The 20,877-nt window shown below is 50.8% G+C and overlaps 1 protein-coding gene across 6 annotated transcripts in view; it reads right to left on the reverse strand.

Moving 5' to 3' along the window:
- The window catches only part of Pfkp (phosphofructokinase, platelet), a 55,386-nt gene extending 34,527 nt beyond the window's left edge, over positions 1 to 20,859 (reverse strand). For 4 of the 6 annotated variants that reach the window (XM_013513658.1, XM_013513657.1, XM_005383908.2 and 1 more), the window contains exons 1-2: positions 11,490 to 11,532; positions 9,226 to 9,299 (exon numbers count right to left, since the gene is read on the reverse strand). In XM_013513658.1, the coding sequence (XP_013369112.1) occupies positions 9,226 to 9,299; positions 11,490 to 11,517 (102 nt within the window). In that variant the 5' untranslated portion in view covers positions 11,518 to 11,532. The other 2 variants (XM_013513655.1, XM_013513656.1) reach the window with 2 other exon arrangements.
- Positions 20,860 to 20,877: the final 18 nt, after the last annotated feature.

The raw sequence follows: 20,877 nt of genomic DNA on the forward strand, positions 1-20,877 counted from the left end.
CAGAGTCGTGGTAAGCACAGGGCTTTGAGAAAACAAAAGACGAAGACCTCCAAATTTCCACATGAAGAACTACTGCAGTGATTTCTGTGCCCTCAGTTGTTGGGTAAACAAAGAGGCCGGGGAAGTGAGCATGACAGCTCATGCCTGTAATTATGCAGAAGCTGTTTCAGAAGCTGTGGCAGGAGGACCCCAAGACTGAGGCCAGCCTGGGCAACTTAGCAAGTTGCTAAGCTGTCTCAAAATAAAAAAGTAAGAAGGGCTGGAGATGTAGCCCAGGGAAGCATGGTCCTGTGCAGTGCCCAGTACAGAGAGAAAAAAAAGAGGCCCAGAGGGTGAGCCCACGTTGCAAAAGCATCTGCAGATTGCTGTACTGTAGGCCTGGACTTGGCGCTGTTCTACTCCTGGGTGCTCGCTCTCGCGGGAACAGCCCAGCCAGCCATCACAACGAGCCTACGCGGAACGGAGCTCTCCTTTCCCTTTATTCTCATAATGTAAACACCGACTTAACGAAACCTTCTCTCTCCTTTCTTCTTACAAATCCCTTTGCTTCTAGAGCAGCAACACAGAAAACTGCCTACAAACCGGAACACGTATTTGGGTAAGTAAAATGCTTTCCAAAAACAACTTGATCATTTGAATGGTATAGATACATAAAGCAGCAGTTAAAAGATGACTTCATTAGCACTGCATTCAGAGCTCGCCCTTCACTGCACACATGTGGTAAGTTGCTAGGAAATGACTCATTCTTTAATTCGCAGAGTCATTATCCATGTAACATTTAAAAAGGCACCACCAGCTACACTTCCATGCTGCCTTTTCCTAGTAAGACAGTACCAGATTAGTAAGATTAACTTAACCTAAATATATTATAATGCATAGGTTCAGATGAGTTTTTGCTACTGAAACAGAAGGAAAGGTACTACTATTTTAATAGTCAGCACACTGTCTAAAATTTCCATTTGCAATGTGCTTCAAAACCAGTTTTATGAGTCACACAAGAAAAATAAACCATAAGACCTTTACAGTCTTTCATTGTTTCAATCACACAGTAAGTCTTATTGACCCTGACTCATAAAATGAACCTAAAAGACCCCTGACTGGTTGTATCAAATTCATCATCTCGCAGAATTTTTCACACTGTCATTTGCTCAGCTCTAAGTACACGCTATAGACTCGAAGTCACTGGCACTTCTGGTTTGAAATCCTTTTGAGTAATGCCAGAATAAGCATTAATAGCTGCCTAATTGATTACTGAAGAGACAGGGTATACACAGGAGTACTTTCGGCCGGTATTTTTAAGTATTCCTTCAATCTGCCATAAACATAGTAAGAGCTAGACCACCCGATTTCTCATCTGAGAGACCTCCTATATATTTTTTAAAATTAAAGACCAAAAAGGAAATTACAGTCTTCTGGTATGGCAAAGCAGGTTTTTCTTTTAGAAATCTTGCTGCACGGATCTGTGTGTCTTCTCAACCAGATGGTGCTTTTTCCAGTCCAATTTCCTGAATTCTTCAGTGAACAAGTGCATGCATGGCAAACATTCCAGCCAGCAGAGAACAAGTTACTGAAGGTCACACACTTAAGTGTTTTCTAGATATGTTACTGCTATCTTCCAATAGATGTAATTACTGCACTCGGAGCTGTGTCTGTGGGCTTTGCTGTTGTTTCCTATAGGAACAGGGTTTCCCTGACTTATTCCTTAATAAACGAGAGCACTTCACTTCCAGAACTTGAGAGCCTCTGAACGGCTGTCCAGTCTTTGGTGAACACCATGTGCAAAGCTCAGTGTTGAAGAAAAGGAGGCAGTGGAGTCTTCTGTCGCTGGTTTTCAGTCTCCAGGATGGTGTCTTTATTTTGCCCACAGTTAATTCACATGCAGAACCTGAGTCCCTCCCCCACAGGCAGCCCCCCTCCGCCCCGCCAGGGCCCTAAAGCAATGCTCTCACCCACAGAACTTACCGGTCACTCCATAAAAACGTGCTCACTGACTTACTCACTTACGGAAAATTTCTACTGAGAGAGAAGCCTGAGGACTTGTCCTTGGTAAGACTGGGCCAGCTCGGAGCTGGGTTGGAACAAGACAGCTCACTGTATAGGACTGCACTTCCTGCTTTGGAAGACGAGTGCTGCACTAATATGATTCACGTAGCTCTCCAGCATTACAGACTTCTTTACGCCAACGCCAACAACACACCACTGCAGACAAGCTGTGAAGTCAACAGACGCCGGAGGAAAAGGGAAGGTCACTCACTCCGCACCGGCGGAGACGCCCCGCCCGACACTCAGAGGAGCGCCCTCAGCGGGGATGTGTCTGCGCTGGCACCGAAGTGGCAAAAGCACGGGGCAGGGGCCGCGCTCTTTTGCAGTCTGAACATGCTGGTCAGAATGGAGATCGTCTGAAGTCACGGACGGCTGTGGGAATGATGTCGGACATCACCGTGAATTTCAGCGTAAGACCTGGCACAGAGCAAGCCTTCAATAAAAGAGAACGCTCATTCCCGTCATGTGTTACTTCCCAAAGCTCGCACTGGCCGGTGTTCCAGCGAAAAGGAAGGCAGGAGGGGGAGACCAAGGTCGTCTGAGCTGGCCTTCTGTGAGCCGATTGAAGTAACATAACCCACACAGCTCCTGTGACACGCGTGTTAGTGCAAAGGCCAGATCTGGCTAGACTGGTGGCAAACACTACACAGGAAACAGCTAGAGTATCCAACCCTACACCCAAACATCACTGGTATTTTCAGGCAAATTGAGTAGTTTTGACTTGAAGGAAGTTTAAATGCAGAAACTGTTGTGTGGAAAACTTGAGCCATGTTCCTGGAGGAGATGCAGACAGCTCTCTTGGACTCTGCGAAGCTGTGAGAGCGGGAGGCCAGGGCCGGGGCTGGGTGGAGCGTGGACGCGTCCTCGGGAGGGAGGCGCGCACCCGTGTGTGATCTGCCGTCAAGCAGCTCCACCAAGCTTCACGGTGCACGCGTTCTGAGGGCACGGCCATCGTCCAGGCGACGGCATTCCTACAGAAGTCACCCGGGGCCTCTCCTCCAGCTGCAAGTTGGCTGCAAGGAGCTCAGGCCAGCGCAGAGCGCCAGCCGTTCTGAGTCAAAAGGGGCGGGTGGGAGGGGCTTTTGTGACCTTTTTGTCATAAAGCATTGTACTTTTCACTTCTAAACACTGGAAGTAGGGGTGAATCCTGTCCAAGAAGAAAAGTAACGCTCCTTCTGGAGCCTTGGAAGGGAGTGCTTCTATCTATCGAGAAGGCAGGAAATGACAAATGAACAAATTAAAGCTTTTTTATTGGTGTATTAAGTCGAGTCCTAATGCTCAGGGCCCCAACGCAGAGAAGCTAAGATTACATGTTGGTAACTCAGTCAAGCTCAGCGCAGAAGGCCAGCCCGGGGGAAGCCTGGGTCGCACGGAAAGCTGCCGACGGGGCGCTGCAAGGACAGAGGCGACCTGGCCTGAGCTGCAGGGAGGGTGATGCGGTACCGACACGGCACAGGGCCGACAGCTGACGTCGCCTGAACAGCCTTGTTCTCCTACCGCAAAGTCGCACTGCACATGACGTATTTAGAACTTCCTAACAGCAAGGAGATTTGCTGCTAAATAATCAGTTACCCCTAGCCCCTTCCAGGGTGTACATGATGAGAGCTGAACTGTGATGGTGTTTGCAAATGACTGTCCACAGGCAGCGCTGAACTGCTTCAGCCTTTTTCTTTTTAAGGTGAAAGACTTTTAAGTTAACCGTGCTTGAAGGGCTTCTGTAAGACTGACTCTTTAAAAACCTGTAAACTAAACACAACGCGACACTGTTTCTGCAGCCACAACGGCAGAGCCAGGTTAACTTAATGACTCTGTCCTGGGTTCGATCCACCCAAAATCAGGGCAGTCTGCCCCGCACGCAGCCTCAGCGACAAAGCGCCTGTTGTTCTTGCCATTACCATCTCCAAGGAGCTAAAGCTTTTTGTAGGTTTTTGAAAGAAATCCCTCGCTTAAGAGGAGAGGAAAAATCTGCATCTGGCTCCCTAGGTACAAAAGAAGGGTCAGTCTGCCAGCTCTTCCTGTCTCTCCCGAGAATGGAGCCACGGACTCCACACGCACCTCACGTAGGCTTGCCCCAGATTTACAGGGCTGCAAGCAGCAGCTGGACGGAGGGAACAGCTCAAGCTATTCAGGTGCCGGAGTTTCAGCAGGAACACTGCCCTTTCAGGTTGATACACTTTCCGGAACTTTGTACTAGAGAAAAACATCCTTTATTTTTAAAGTAACGATCACTAACCCAACTAACTCTTTCGGTCTTCTGGGAACCTGGAAAGCTCCAGGTCAGCTGAGAAGCGGGACTGTGAACGGAAAGGCACGCTGGACAAGCTGCTCACTGATGCTGGAAAACAGCACAGCCCAGCATCTTCTAGAGTTCAGCCCAAACGGGTCAAGAATAGTGATCCCAAATGAGGTGGTTTTGCCCTCCAAGGGGACCCCTGCCAAAGTCTGGGAATATAGCTGACGGTCAAGCCTTGGGGGAGGGGGGGACTGAACAGCTGCTCAAGCTCCTGCAGTGCACAGGGGGCCCCTGACTCACCAATGAGTTACCCAGTTCAAAACGCCACGGTGCCAGAGTTAGGTTCCAGCCAGGTGTGATGGCGCACGCCTGTAATCCCAGCACTCTGGGAGGCTGAGGCAGGAGGATCGCAAGTTAGAGTGTAGCCTAGTTACTTAGTGACCCTGTCTCAAAAGTAGAAAGTAACAAAAGGGCTGAAGATATGTAGTCCCGTGTGAAGGCCCTGGTTTAATCCCCCGTACCAAAAAAAGAAAGCAGGGGTCTGGGGATTTAGCTCAGTGGCACAGCGCCTGCCTGGCAAGCACAAGGTCGTGAGTTCGATTCCCGGTACCAGGAAAAAAAAAAAGAGAGAGAAGTCCACCTGGAGAGCACACGGAGGAGACAGCTGACAGCCACAGCTCCCAGAAGGTCTGCGGGGAATAAATTAGTTGTGGCTGCCAATTCTGTGTCTGCTCACAAACCAGTGGGGTCCAAGGCATGCACATCCTGTCCAGCAGGAAACTGTCAAACGGTTCTTCGGGGTCAGCGCCATAGGTCTCCATGTGCATTCTGCCATCACTGGACAGACGGAGACACAGGACTGAGGGCTCCACTCAGCCACCCAGTGACTGGCTGCTTACCGCAGGCCTGCGACCCTCACCCAACGCTGCGCGTCCCTCAGGCCACATTCACAAGGCTCTGCATTTTACATGGCGCTGCACGACTGCATCTGCAACTGCGGCCATCAGGGGGCGCACTGTGCAAAACCCGTCAGCGCAAACGGGTTTCTGTAGAGCAAGGAATGAACATCGCATCACACAGGGTGAGCAGGGACTACCTGTAGCCTTCCTCCAAGTCAGTCAAAGCTTTGTTGCCAAGTTCCGGAGAAACTTGTAGCTTTAGGGAGTCAGAATCTTTTTCCAGGTTACAGACAGGGTTTTTATATCTCCAGTGGAGAGATGATAACCCCAAGTGATTCAACTCAAGTAACTTACTGCTAGCAAGCACAGAACCTACTACTTGTAGGAAGTCCCACTAGCCTGACAGAAGTGTTTTTATTCCAGCGCGCCACACTGGAGGGACATAAACAACAGGACAATTTCTGTAGAGTTTCTCTCTTTCTTGGGACTGAGGAGGAATACCATGAGAAGCTTCCTACCATGCCTACAGATGATTCCAGTTCAAAGGAGTTGATTTCATGACGTTGGCAAGGCCTTCCAGTAAGACAGAATTTCAGAACCCAGACCGCTCTGTGTGCCACCCGTAGCCGTGGTGGTGAATTCTGGTATCACCCAGACTGGACCGAGGCGTGGCTAACGCACCAGGACAGCACACGGCAGCGTGTGGGTCAGCAAAGGGGCGGGGAGAACCTGCCCTGAATGTGGGTGGCACCACCCAAAAGGCTGGGGGCCAGACGGAACAGGAAGCAGACGGGGGGAGCTCACACTCTCTCCGTGGTGGGCGTCTGCTGCGGCCTTTCACGCACACCAGACTCCAGGTTCTTAGCCTGGAGCACAGACCTGCGCCACTCGCTCCCCAGGGCCTTTTGCTCGGGAGGGGCTGCACCGCTGGTGCCCGCCCTCTCCTTTTGAGGCTTCTAACTTCTTGCCCTGAAGAGCTAACGGTTTCCCTGGCTCTCTAGCCTGCAGCTGGCCACTGTGGGGCTTTTCCGTCTCTGACTGAGTGAGTCAATCTAATAACCCTCTCTTGTAATTACATATGTTCTTTTAGTTCTGTCTTTCTGGAGAACCTTGACGAATACAGTGATGCAGAAAACAAATATGGTTTAACTCAAAAGAATGTCCAACTGTCCTGGGGCGTAGGCCTGTGAGGTGTGTTCCGCATCAATTCCTTAATTTTGAAATGTGCCATGTCTAGTAGACACAGGTCTAAAGACATCTAAACGTCACTGGAATACAGACATCTACAGGACAGAGTAACCAATAAAAGACAGAGATGCACAAAAACGAAACCCTTAGGTCTAAGAGAGTGAAGCTGCCTCCTTACTGTATTAAGATTAAGCCCTCGAATGCCCAGCAGCCTCACCTCCTCCCCTACGCACTTCCAAACCAAATATGGAGCTGGCTCTTGGTTTAGTGCAGGGCCTCTCGCCCTCCTGGCACTTGTGGCTGGCAGGTTCTCTGCGGAGGGGCTTTCCTGTCCATTTTCAGGCGCTGGACAGCATGCTGGCCATACACACTGCATGCAGCAGTTCCCCTGCCCCTGACAATGAGATAATCAAAACACGTCTCCAAATACTGGCACATGTTCTCTGGGGTGAGTCACTCCCTCTGCACGGGGCTAGCGTTCACAAGGCCGTCTTCTTCCTGGCCCTGAAATAACGTGTAGGGAGGTGGAGAAAGTGAACTGTCTACCACGAGTCAGTTTCTTTAACTACGCAACAACAGAAAGCACTTCCTTCCTGCCCTCCTGCACCCCACAGCTGCCACGAAGGCTGTCAGTTGCTACCTGAGGGCTTGGTGCCCAACGGAGGCATGAGCGGAGACAACAGGAACTGTGTCGGCCGTGAAAGCACAAGGCTTCCTGGGGACGCACACTGGAAACTTTAAGTCTTCAGTCAACTTGAAAACATGTTGCTAATTTTAACAGAAAAACCACATCTGAGGCTGTCGTGATCCCCCCAAACGGCTTTTTTTTTTTTTTGTAATGGGGCTTAAACCCAGGGCCTTCTCACTGAGCTGTACTCACAGCTCCTTTTATTTAAAAAAAAATTATTTATTTTTTAAATTTTGAGACAGGATCTTATTAAGTCACTAAATTGCCCAGACTGGGCTTGAACTTGTGATCCTCCTGCTTCAGCCTCCCAAAGTGTTGGGATTACATTGTTGGGAGTGGCACAATGCCTGGCCCAAAGAACTTTTAAAAACCACACTGTCTGGTTTTTTTTTTTTTGAGACAGGGTCTCGCTATGCAGTTCAGGCCGGCCTTGAGCTCACTTTGAAGACTAGGTTGGCCTCAAACTGCAGCAATCCTCCTGCCTCAGCCTCCGGAGTGAAAACCACATTCTCTTGTGAGAAAGGAATTGTTCTCACAACAGAATGCAGTTTCCTCTCAAGATCTCAGCCAGAATACAGACCCTCCCCTCTGACAGAGGCAGAGAGGCAGAGCGAGAGAGACCGAGAGAAACAGCAAGAAACAGCAAGACAGAGACAGTGAAAGAGAGAGTATGAGGAGGGGAGAGGAGAGGAAGCCACCCAGTGTGCGTGAGCGTGCTTTGCGGCAGGAGCACACGGCAGCACACGGGCCCGGGGAGAACTTGGCTCTCTGCGGGCAGACCCCACGGTCTGGGGGAGGAGGCGGTGGTGTGCGTGTGTGGCACCAGGGCTAATGTGCTCATTCCACATGGATGAGCAAGGGGTGGCAGCCATCGGGGCCGGAGCCCAGGAATGGAAATTTACAAGGGCAATTTGACCTTAAAACCATCCAAACAGAAAATGACAGAACAATAGCCTGGAAATGCGAGGGTCAGATTCATCATTTAAAAATGACCCAGATCAGGTAAATGTAAACAGAAACACATAACCACTGTGTATAAAAAGCAAAGTGAAACATAGGAGAAAGCCTCTTTCCAGAACATGATAAACGGTAACGCAGACAAATAAGCAAAGAACACGGACAGCTGCTCCACAAAAGGCGCAAGGGACTCCGTGAACAGCCGGGATCCAGGCAGCTCTCAGGAGGCAGCGGCGTGCAGCCGCGCACACACTGGGCTCCTAGGAGTCCAGGGTCACCACTTCCGCGCACAGCTTGGCAGGGAGGAGGACCGGAAGAAGTTCCAGAAATCGCATTCACTAAGTCCTTTAAACTAGGCAACTCTACATCTGGGCGTGAAAGTAAGTGATAAAAATACCGAACAGCATTAAATTATTAAAACAGATCTTGCAGTGCTAAGAAAGTGGAAACATGAAGAGTAACCTGAATGGTCGGATGATAGAAGAACTGTGGAATCAATGAACGGTGTCAACGAAGACACTGCGGCTTGACGGGACACCGTGCAGGCATGTCCAGCACTAGCTGGGATCTATGCAGCAAATACAAGTCATAACTTAGTGGGAGGCAAAAAACCCAGTATGCAAAAATGCTCTAATTCTCATAATGCGCACACTTCCTTCCGTCTTTTACAGAGATAATACTTGGAGGAATCAGACTAAAATGCTAATGGTGACCTTCAAAGAATTCAGCAACTTAAACAGAAAGCTTTCCTTAACCGTTCTTGAAATGTGCTTCAGACTAGCTCGGTGCCTTTTCTCCCAGTAGTACTTATTCCTAAGTTGCTAGGACCCCAGAGGCAGAAGACCTTAGCCGTCCCTGCTGTGTGATGACTCTTCATTCCGAAGCTGAAGCTTGAGGCCGGGGCCTGGGTTTCACACTAATGACCAGCTCACGGCGGCTGTCCGTCCTCATTTGTCTCAGCGCTTACTCAAACCACCCACACTGGCGAGGTCCCGCTCCTTCTGCAGGAAGGTGAGCGGCAGCGAAGGACCCTAGCTGAGCCCCGCGGTCCTACAAACCAAGGTGGGAAAGCTGACGGCCAAAGGCTTTTGTATTCCCTCTTGTCTCCGCTGGGAGGCAGGCAGAAGAGGGACAGAAACTGCAGGGCACCGAGCACACGGGAGGCACGGACTTCTGGGTGCAAAACACAGTGAACAACTTGGGGAGCGAACACTGACCTCATAGATAAAGTACACTTTGGCCCCCGTGTATATTCCCATGCGCACCACAGCACGGACAGCAGCATTCATACCTGTGAAGGGAACAGGAACAACTGTTACTGACGAGCCTGGGGCTACCTCTGATTCTGCCATTAATTAATGGAGACCCAGCAGCGCCACAGCTTCTCCTGCGCTTGTTCCCAGTACGAGCAGCGAGTACCCTAAGCAGCGTAAGGGTTAGGAGAAACGGCAGGTGAAACAGGGCCCCTCGCACGGCAGCGCTCACCCGTGGATGGGGACGGACACTAGAGGAGCGCGGAGCACCTTCAGCTCGCGACACCCCCGCCTCCTCTTGGCAGAAACTTCTAGGCAGCTCCACCCAACCCCACACGGCAGAGCGCAGGTACTTACCGCGACTCAACTCCAAGGAAACGAAGGCCCCAAAGGGCAACTAGTGTGTGATCTGAGGTCAAACTGGGTGATTTCATCACTAGCTATCAGGGTTGACAATTTTTTTAGGTGACGGATTTAGACACAAGACAAATCACACAATTTTATTAGAAGATGAACTATACCTGCCTGCTGTAAATAACCACACATAACCAAGGTAAATCAAGGAGAAATCTCACGCTTAGAAGAAATTTAGAGCGTCTCTATGCAGTTATTATCATGTCAGTCCGGTAGATCCGCGCTGCTTTCCACTTTCGGAAGCTGAAAACTCCCTTGGCAGCACCCTGGGCACGGAACCTGCACCGTCCTGTACCCTCGCCTCGGCCCGCGGGGACCGAAGCGGGAAGGAACGAGGACCTTTCCTGAAAGACGCCGTCAGAGCGGAGAAGAGCTGCGCTTTAGTCAAACTGCCCCCAGACGCCCAACTGTTCCAAATCGCCACGTATTTCATTTTGGAAAGAGATTCCAGAACGGGACGCTTTGCAGAATGTGAGGTAGTGTGAGGCTGTGGTAAGTGTACAAATCAGCAGCTCTCCGAGCGTGTTACGACTGACAAGAAGACAGCTTGTACGGTGAGCTGGCTCTGAAGATGGTAAAAGTAGCCCTACCTTCCCTGCGTCTGAAAGGCCACGCTAACGAACGACGTCTGTTTGCTGAAGAAACCCAGGCACGTATATGTCGGAAACAAGTACATGTTAACGTACTTCCAAGGTCTACGTACTAGTGCACGTACATAGTGTGCATATACATAGTGCACATGCACGTGTTTAGTGCTGTTTTTACTTCATATTCAAACCTATTACATCAAAAATTTTAATGACCTCACTGACTCACTGGGAGCCATGTCTCAGGAATGTCCCTCTTTTAAATGCAGTGCAATTGTTCTGCCCTCAGTGTTCTGTCCCCTCCGTGTGCTCTCCTGCTGAGCAGCACGGGAGCGGGTGGGGGTGTTCTCCTGTCACTCAAGCAGGGCACTAATGCCCTCAGCTCCCACTCGTAAGGAGGACAGCTTTTCCTCACACCCCTCCCCGAAGCTCACTGTTCCCCTCTAACATGACCTACGCCAGACATGGGCCAGGTGCGGTGACATACACAGGTGTGAGCACGAAGGGGAAGGCACTTCTGTCTGCGAGGAGTAGGGGAGTCGGATGGAGGGGAAGCCAGGGGGTCGGCTGGGAGGGGCAGGAGCTTAGAGGACGAGGACGGGCCTCCAGGAGAAGCAAGAGGAGGGCAGATGCCGAGGCTCAAACGGAGAGGGGAGTCCCCAGGGCGTGGCCTGACCCACCTACAGGTGGGCCAGGACGAGTAAAGCCTGTGTTCTTGCAAATGGCTGATAAGGACATTCTTTTATTTAAAATAACTACAGATGAGGTGCTGTCCGCATCAGGCAGCCGTGACAGCACAACTCAAGACACTCACGAAAGGATTTCCAGAACTGTTCCAGAAAGCGGCAAGGGTGGCGAGGTAAGAGTATCTGAAACCAGGTGAGGGGGACCAAAGGCAATGTATAATGTGTCTACATGTAGTCATTTTTTACTTGATATACGCATTTTTCAGTCACATTTCCTGTTATCCTGTGTGTCGTTTCACACTTGACTGAGGTTCTCTCTATCAGTATGGGTGCTCTGCTTCAAAGCAGATACGCCTTGCCCCTGCCCTTGGGTCCCCAGCCTGTGAGAGGAAAATCCGGACTGGGATCAGTGTCAGGCGTGCCCAGATTCTAACCTTAACTCCATGGATAAAGGCGGTTCTTCCCAGTCCTCCCGACACACCCTCGTCCTAGGACTTTCCGCTACAGGCAGTAGTGTGTGGATTGACTGCCAGACACTTACAATGTTCCAGCACCAGGAACCAGGGCATAAAGCCGCAGAATGCATGCCATTTGCTCTTTTGCGTTCTCCTCTGAAGACTTCATTTCCACAGGGCCTTTCCTGCCAAATGAACAACCCCGGGGATTTTAGCAAATGTACATGGGAGAGAAATGGCAGAAAGAATGAAACTGTTAGAAGCTGAACGCAATATGGAAGCAGACCCCCGTAGACGCCAGCGCGGGATCTTATGTCCCCAAATGCAGGCTGTGTCCCTGGAAGCCCCAAAATCTCACACAGCCTCTGGGCTGGATTAGCCTCCTAAACCTGCTGTTGTCCCCGGGGCACCTGGTCAAACCCAGGCTGCTAGACAGGTCTCCAGGGCTTCTCGGGTGGAGCCGGAGGTTTACTTTTCCACAGCTCCCCAGTTGTCCTGGGAATTGGCTAGACTAAGACACGGCTCTAAGCCTAAAGGGCTTTTTTAAACTTGCAAGTTGGTAGGACAGTTAAACCAAGTGTCTTTTTTTCCCCTTAAGCCTGTGGTATCCGGGTTGGTGCCACGCAGGCTGGTACCTGACTTCTAGCACAGGAATGGAGCGCCAGGAGCCTGAGACTCCCTGAAGGCATACGAAAGCTGGGGCTCAGGGAGGATAAACTGATCAGCCCAAGGTAACAAAACTAATGGACAGTGGAGTGCAATTTAAATATTATTATTATTTGCAGTACTGGGGACCGATCCTAGAGCCTTTGGACTGAGCTCTTTTCTAATTGTTTAAACTTTTTTATTATGAGACAGGGTCTCACTAAATTGCTAAAATGCCCAGGATGGACTTGAATTTGCTGTCCTCCTGCCTCAGTCTCCCAGACTGCTTGGATGAAAAGACCTGCAACTTTCTCTCCTTAAGAGGTTATATATTCGAATTACCAGAGGGAACTTTACCGGAAAAGAAAGGCTGCAGGACCAGATCGTCAACTGCTTACGGGCAGGGTCCTGCCCGCTTGGATTTTAGGCCCCCTTTGGAACTGGGATGCAGGCATTGCAGAGTGCTGCCTCAGGCTGGGCTCCCTGGGTGGAAGCCCCAGGAACATGAGCTCCATGTTTCATCTTTCGCTACAGGGTGAGCAGGGAGCGGCTGAGGACGGGAAGCAGAGTGGAGACGCAGGGCCTCGCGTTCCGACCTGACAGCCCCATGGGCCACATCCTTTTGCTCAGGGCTACCCGAGGGCACAGCCCCCGACGTGTGGGACAAAAGGCAGTTTCAGGATTTTCCACTCAACACGGAAGCTCCTGTTTCAGCAACAGTTCGGCCGTGCCGGGGGTAAGCCGTTTGGTTTTGCTTTGGGTTGTAGGAGCCTGACCTGAGAATCAAAACAGCCTTCATTAAGTATTTCCATGGGAAAATGTACCGGTCCTACAAGAAAGACGCTCAGGATGTGGTTAGCAATCGCTTCCTAATTCGCCAGCGTCTAATCCCCCAGCCTTAGGGAAGGTATGATCCTCTTAAGGGAACCAGAAACAAACTTTCAGACAAAAGCCCTTTGAGGGAACAGTTAAGTGGAAACACGCAAAGTAAAATAGGACAGATTATTGAATCTTTTTCTTGATGCTATAATTCTCAAACAGTTACATTCTCAAGCAGCTTCTTCCCAAAATGCAGTCCAAATAAGATAGTGACAGGACAACCTCTTCCTTAAGGCCGGAGGGGCGTTCATGTGACCGTAGCAGGGGCTGGCCAGAAGGGACTAGGTAAATCCTCACTGCCCAGCTGCTCCGAGGTGGCCTTCCTCGTTTCCAAGCGCTTCCCAGATTCCGTTCTGACACAGTTTACACTGTGAATAATTAGCAGTGACACTGCGTGAGGAGGGAAAGGCCTCTGAGCCTGGTTTGATCACTGCACACCGTGCGTGCCCCGAGAGACAGCACCGTGCTCTGCCAACGGGTACACGTCAGTGAAAGATGCAGTGAAGGACTGAGGAACACGTTGACTCTGACCACATATCTGGGCTCAACCTTTTATCTCTGTTACCTGAAGGATAATCTCATTTACCCCCTTCACAGCAGCGAGCCATTCCCCCCCCCCCCCCCCCGCACATCTCACAGAACTGACCATCATCACTTACGAATTTCAATACTGAAGCCTGAAAGCTAACATCAGCTTGGCTGCTTTTACTGGTTTGTCCAAAAAAAATCACGTTTATAGCATGCCCATCCTGCTCTTGCCACTCAGGCAATGATGTAAACCACACAGGAGGCCCTGGTAACAGGGCACAGAGAGGAGAAGGGCAACAGCAGGGCAGGGTCGGGGAGCCAAGGGCCTGCACGGCATGTCCTGGAGGGGCTGCAACAGCGACCGGGAGCTCAGAGCAGCTTCCTGAAAGCAGTGCCCGAGGACAGAATTGGAGCTGGTGAGGGCCTCCCGCCACGGGGACATCTGGAGAGCAGCATTCCAGGCCGGCACAGGGCCCGAGGCCCAGCGGGCCGCGTTCCGGTGTCTGCTGCGGGGGTGAGCTCCGTCAGCTGTGCTCCCCCGACTCTGCGTTTCCACACGGGCACTCGTGTAGGGATCTCTGGAACACACGTGGCAACACCCCACCCCCGGCTCTCGGACACACTGTCCGTCAGGGCGGCTCTGGCCATGGTGCTTGTCCAAATGGAGATGCGCTGCAGGTGTCAGCACCCACTGGAGTTCAAAGACTGGGTGTGGGAGGAAAAAGCATTCAAGAAATCTTATCATTGCGGTAACTGATTATGTTGTCCAGTGATGACTAAAGTACACGCTTAAAGTTGTCTCGCACACTTCTTCTACTTACACTAACACAGCCACTAAGTTGCTTAAAATTATGCGTAAAATACAAGCTACCAGCAGGTCTTATTTCTACTGGACACGTGACGTATTACACACATTTTGCCGCCACTCAACACAAAGCCCCACATTCGATGCTGATGAATTTGCACTCCAGGAGCTGGCGGGATGACACCCCATGGATAGTTTCTTGCTGGCCCCCCTTCTTTTGCCATCATGAACACTGTTGTGAAGAATATCCTTCCCCCATCTATGCATATCTACCGCTCACACACCCTGCCTTTCTTCCTGCCACTGTAGATGAGCTCCTATCAATCCCATTCCTTGGCACTCTTAGGCGCCTTTGTCCCCCCGACAGGGCAGGCCTGTGGGCACACCGGCATCCTGCCACACGGCCCTGCACCATCCTTTTGGCCTCCGTGTATGAGCCCCTAAACTCACACTCTCTCTTCCCTCCTTTCCCTTCCACAAAGCTACTTTTATCGCAGGCAGCCAGTCACCTCCATGTGACTTCCCAGCTCACGGAAGGTAAATCCAAAGTCCTCCCCTGGCCAGGACCTTGCCCCAGGCCACGGCCGCCCATCCCCTCGGGGCTTCCGCTCCCTGCTCTTCCCAGCTGCTTCCGGCCCGCTCCTCACTCACGGTTAGGCTTCCCCGGGCTGCTCTGTGAAACAGCAGCTTTCCTAGGTCGAGTTTCCTTCTCAGCTCTCAGCAGCCACAGAGACTCAACCCATCTGCCCCCACTGTGACCATGACAGAGAGAAGGGGACCCCGTGGTTCTGCCTGAAGTGTCCCGACACACAGCACATGCTTACAACGGATAACTAGAACAGAAACAGAACCTGAGCTGCAAACGTGAGCAGGACCGACCGTGCTTACTGTCTATCACTCTTCCAACTGTTTTCAATCAGAGGACTTCTGCTCAGTCACTTACACACACACTTTTAGATAAGGGTTCCTATGTTAATGAGTCGTCTCACGCCAAATGCTGGTCAGTCAGGAGACAATCACGTGGAACTGTGGGGATGGCTTTGGGGAAACCTCAGAGGGGCCTGCCTGTGCATACACACAGACCCTGGCTCCGTGCGGTCACAGCCCACACTCAGAGGGCCTCCTCTTAGGCCTCACCTGGACCCACACACTCAGCATCTGCTTTGCATAGGGTTCCTCAGGTGGCTGCGAGCACCTTAAGGATGGAGAAGGCGCTAACGGACCCTAGGTTCCTGCAGGGGCCTACAGCAGTCTTGCCTCTTTGATGCGTCCCATTTTTGCCCACGACTTTCACTGATGTAAGGGCTGGGGAAGACAGATTGAGTAACTCCAGGAGCTTCACTAGAGAGCGAGAACTACAGAGGAAGAGGGAGAGGGAGAGGGAGAGGGAGAGGGAGAGAGAGAGACAGAGAGAGAGACAGAGAGAGAGAGAAAAGGATGAATATGAGAAACACAAAAACAAAACAAACCAATGAGACCCTGCCGCCCTAGTGGGCGCCAGACCCCAAAACCAGGACTTCCAGATGAGCCTCTGGAGTCTCAGCACCCTCATCTGCCAGGTTTCCCTGCTTCCTTCTATCCAGACAAGCACAATTACTGCAATTCCAAGAGAAGTGCAAGGTGGTGAAGATGCACAGAATAGAGGTGGACATACTTTGTAAGAAATAAAAATACAGCTCAAGACAAAGCTCCCTGAAAAAAGTAACTCAAAAAGTGACTCATCTATTTCCTTAACCGAGCCATCTGTTATTTATCCCCATATACATTTTTAACAGCACGGGAGTAGTAGATGTACAGTTTTGTATCCTGATACTTGTGCCCTGAACATGCTGCTACCCTATCTTCCTATTTCTAACTTCAGTGGCTTCTGACGGCTTCCAGGTTGATAGAGCTTATCTAAATAGCTTCCACTCCCCTTGATAAAAGGTTTGCGTTCTCAGTCACAAGCTTTCAGTTTTCTGTGCCCACACGGAAAACACGCTTTTATTTGGAGAGATCATCAAATGTCTAGCCCTCAAGGGTCATCTGAATACGCCACACAAAAATATATTTATATTCAAAGAAAATGATGCACTTACAGCTAACCTCCCACTCTATGACAGGACAATGCTAAAATTCTCATATACTGCTTCTTAGAACCAATCATTTCTTTTTCTAAATTAATTACATTTTAAGCTCCAAACATCCCATTAAAGGACAGGTCTGCAGTTTCAGCACAGTGGGAGCCCCGAGAGAGGTGGGAGGTGCAGACCCACTACCCTCACTTCCCTCTGCATTTTACCTGGCTCTTAGGCAAGCACAGCTCTGGGCATAGAAGGCCCAAGCAGAACTCTTTCTGTTGTTTGTTTTGTATTTGCAATACTGGAAATTTAAGCCAAGGCCTTCATTTGCACTGAGATGTATCCCCAATCTTTTTTATTTTGAGACAGGGGCCTGCTAAGTTGGCCAGGTGGGACTTTAATTTGAATCTTCCTGATTCAACTTCCCGAAGTGCTAGGATTACAGTCCTACACCACCACCCTCAGCTTCAAGTAGAACTCCTAGTAATACAGATCTTCAGTGAATGCTATACGGTTGTCCCTTGGTATCCTCAGGAGAGTGGGTCTAGGATCACTTTCAGGTATCAAAATTCTTGGATAGTCAAGTTCCTTCTAAAATGACCATATATATGATTTTTATATAACCTACACACATCCTCCCATATATGTGAAAATAAATCTTTAGATTACCTAAAATACCTAACATAATGTAAATGCTAAGGCTGTGATACTGTCTTGTTTAGGAAATAATGACCAAGGAAAAAAAGCCCATATACATGTAGTGCAATATGCCATTTAAAACATTTTCAGTCTGAGGTCTGTTGAGTCTCTAGAATACAGACGGCAGATTGTATGTGAGAAGTGGAAGGGCCAGCTCAGTGCCTGCAGCAAGTCTACCAGCTCCTCACACTGCTGAGTAGTTTTAAACTCAGAGCTTTAGGAGATCACACATACTCTTCCGAGGGTGAGAGTACTAGCGATCAGTAAGAGTTAGTTCACCTAAATGCCTTCATGAAAAAGCAAGACAGACAGGGCTCCCAGTGACCTGTCACTTCTTCAGTGGTGACTTCAAGCGAGGGACAGCCCACAAACCCTGCAGTGTCTGCCACCTGCCCTGGACGTGCTGGACGCTGGAAGTATATCGGTGAACAGACTTGTATGTATGAGGTGTGACTGGAAAATAGGGTGAATGTTTAAACTCTAAAAGCTCTTATGGTAAAAGACACATTGCCATTCAGTCCTTTCAAAATACTTCCCCTGGCTTTAACATTATCCCATTGTTCTTGCTACTTCTTGAAGTAGTTCTGAGGTCCTGAACTCATTCAAAGCGTTTTCCTTAATGACAACTGACTGGGGAAGAGCCAGAAGGCTCGCTGTGTCAGAGCGGGTGAGTGAGTTGGACGGGGACACACTGTCATGCTTTTACAAGCCTGCCTTTCCACTGCATGACACTCAGCAGGGGCATTCTGTATTTTTGATCGTACCTAGTAAAGGCTCTCAGGCAAGAGAACTTACAGAGCTGCTTCAGAAAGTGGCAAGAACGACAGGATGAGCGAGTGTAGCAAGGGGAAGCATTTTGAGAAGGATTAATGGCAATGTGTCTTTTACCGTAAATCTTAACATTTAAACACACACTGTGATTTCTAAGCAGTCCTTATACTCAGCCTGCCACATAGCTCCTGCAGTCAAGTGGCGTGTCCCTAACACTTAGCTCTGTCAATGCAGGGAAGCTGGTTCACCTCAGGCTTTCTTTGCTCCTAAGTAAAATGGGGATAAGTTAGCAGCACCTAGGAGAACTTTACAACATGCAGTCACTAAATGCTAGCAAGTCTCACGTGATTGGAAAGACTTCTACATACTCAATCTTATATGGATTTTCTGCAAGCACTGTATTAACGTTCACTTTGTCATAGACAAAAAAGACGCACTTTGACTGCTGAGCACTCCCAGCTCCACAGGGACCAGGCCCTGCCAAAGCCGCAGCCTGTGTCTGAGACCGTGAATCACCCTCGGTGCGTGACACAATACTGTTTGAGGGCGGGCACTCAGTCACAGTGAGCCTGTCTGTTCAGCAATGTGGAACTTATTTTAGGTTAAAGAGAAATCAGTCTAATTCTTTAGAGATATTCTGTAAAGATCCAACGATGAAAATAAAAAAACTGGCCTTAGAATATTCTTCCTTAATGTGGGGCCTGAAGCAATCAGGAAAACAGACGAGGGATTTTTGGTTTCACTTTATAATTATGTAATATAAATTCCACTGGTCAAAAAGAGGACTCCACTGTTTGAGTATCAGCTGTGACATCCCATGGCTTTAGCCACCTTGCTTACCATTATTTCTGAAAGGCACTTACTGTTCCACTAACGAAACTGCCAGAAGATCCTCTGTATAATTCGGAGCAACTGTGTTCTCACTTTGAGCACTGGTCAGACTGCACGGCCTCTTCGAGAGAGGCCTCTTAAGAACACACTATGTGGAGAGGAAGTTCTCATACAGTGTGGTTTAAATCCTACCACAACCCGGGAGGAGCTTCGTGGCTTTGCCTAAGCTGCTTATCTCTTCCTGAGTTTTTCTCCTTATCTCCAAAATGAAGAACTATCTATCTTGCAGGCATGTTAATTAGGCCTGCGTGTAAGAATGGTAAAGCTCCTAATATATAAAAAGTTCAGAATAAACAGTAGCTATAGTCATCTCAGTATGGAATTTTACTATAATTTCACACCTGAGTAGAAAATTCCTAAAATTGAGACTCTAATGTTTTCTCTTTGGTCCCCAGCTATGAGCAGAGTTCTTCTGTCTCAGGGAAAACCAATTACTGATAGAGTCAACATAGAATAGTGAAAGACTGGTACAAAAGACACTACTTCAAGGAATAACCTAATCTGAGGGCGTGGAAATCTGTTACTGCTAAGTCCGGGTGCACGGAGCATATCTCGTAATGACTTTTTCAGAAAGACAAAACAGCAACAAGACATCCCTGTTTACAGGAGTTTGAGGAAGACCGAGTCACAGGTCTTTAGGGAAGATGCCCTGACACGTGGCCGGGGTTGGTCTCCTCAGGGCAGCCCACACGTGACATCAAAGCATGAGGTCACATTTGACGCCCCGTTAAACGAAGAGCAGCAGTCCCCCGTTACCAGACACTGCACTGACCAGCAACGTTCGCATGTAGTTCTGGTTTCCAGGGTGCTCTTTTGCACTGAAGAGAAGAGGTGTGGCCTTTTAATCAACTTCTCACAAATGTTAGATAGACCTAGCCACGTTTTTGCCCACAAACTACCAAGTATTTTGGCAAACATTTGGGTAGGGATTTCGAAAGAATGATCCGTAATTTTTTCCCCGAGGTACAGCATCTTCATTCTAAAATAACCTTGACCTCACAGCCCTGGGGTGGAGGAGGGGCAGGGGCCCCGTTCCTCTTCCTGGGCTGCTCCTTCGCTGGCAGTGCAGGGTAAGATTCAACGTGCTTTCTGCCATGACCAGCACGAGGCCCCTGGCCTGGCACGTGAAGCCGCGGGGCGGGAGGGGGTGTCCAAAGCCCAGGTGACCCCATACCAGCACATGCTCGGGCTCTTGTTTAGGGCGCTCCAGATGTTGGATGCCATCTCCCATTACGCTCCTATTTTTAATGATCCAGCCTGTGCATTTTCATTCTCTGAGAAGCCTGCCCTTCACGCGGAATGTTTGTACTGAGGATCACTTTACTAAGATGCTAACGCTACAGCCATCCCTTCCGCAGGGAGGAAGGCGGGCCTACGGGGTGCTGGCGGCGATCGGCTGCGATCGCTTCTTTTAATAGGACGAGGAGGAGGGTCTCACCGCGGACCCTCACTCCCGCTGCAGCGCCGGCCCCCACGCCCGCGCACCTGAGGCTCGGGTCCCCGCCCGCCGCGGCGCGCGCCGGTGCCACGGGTGTCGGAACGGAGCGCGTAGGGCGGCGACTGGCCAGGCATCACGTAGGCGCCCGCGGCGGGCGGGGCGGCACCCACAGCTCCTCAACCTGCCGCGCCCGCCGCGGCTCAAGGGCGGGGCAAGGTCACTCGCAGAGGGCGCAGAGGCGAGGGCAGGGTGCGACCCCGAGCACGCCCCTGCGGCGCTCACGAGGAGGGGGGCTCCGGACCTGCGCCGAGGGAAGGAGGGGCGACAAGCCCGGAGCCTACGCCCGAGCCCGGCCTGCTGGATCTCCGCCCGCCCGGCGTCTGCGGAGCAGCGCGGTCGCCCGCCCGCGCCGGGGTTCGCAGGGGTGTGGAGCCGCGCCCCGCCGCGCCCCCCGCTGTACATCCGAAAGGCGCCCGCGGCGCAGGAGGCCGGGGGCCTGGGCTTGGGCTCCCTCCGCCGGCCTCAGCCTCACGCCGGGGCGAGCAGGCGGCCCGCTTCCCGCTTCCCGCTCTTCCCGTCTGGGGGTGCCGGGGAGCGCCCCGCGAGCCGGCCCGTCTTCCGTTTTGCGGCCCGCCGGAAGCTGACTGAAGACGCGAGCGGGGACGGAAAACCCCGTTTAAATCTCCCGGCGGAAACGTGAGCGCGGCGCGCCCGCAGTGCCGCGGCGCGGACTCCGACCCCGCGGGGCGCAGGCGGCA

This window comes from Chinchilla lanigera, unplaced genomic scaffold, assembly GCF_000276665.1.
Source record: "Chinchilla lanigera isolate Chin_1 unplaced genomic scaffold, ChiLan1.0 scaffold00020, whole genome shotgun sequence".
Classification (NCBI taxonomy): Eukaryota; Metazoa; Chordata; class Mammalia; order Rodentia; family Chinchillidae; genus Chinchilla; species Chinchilla lanigera.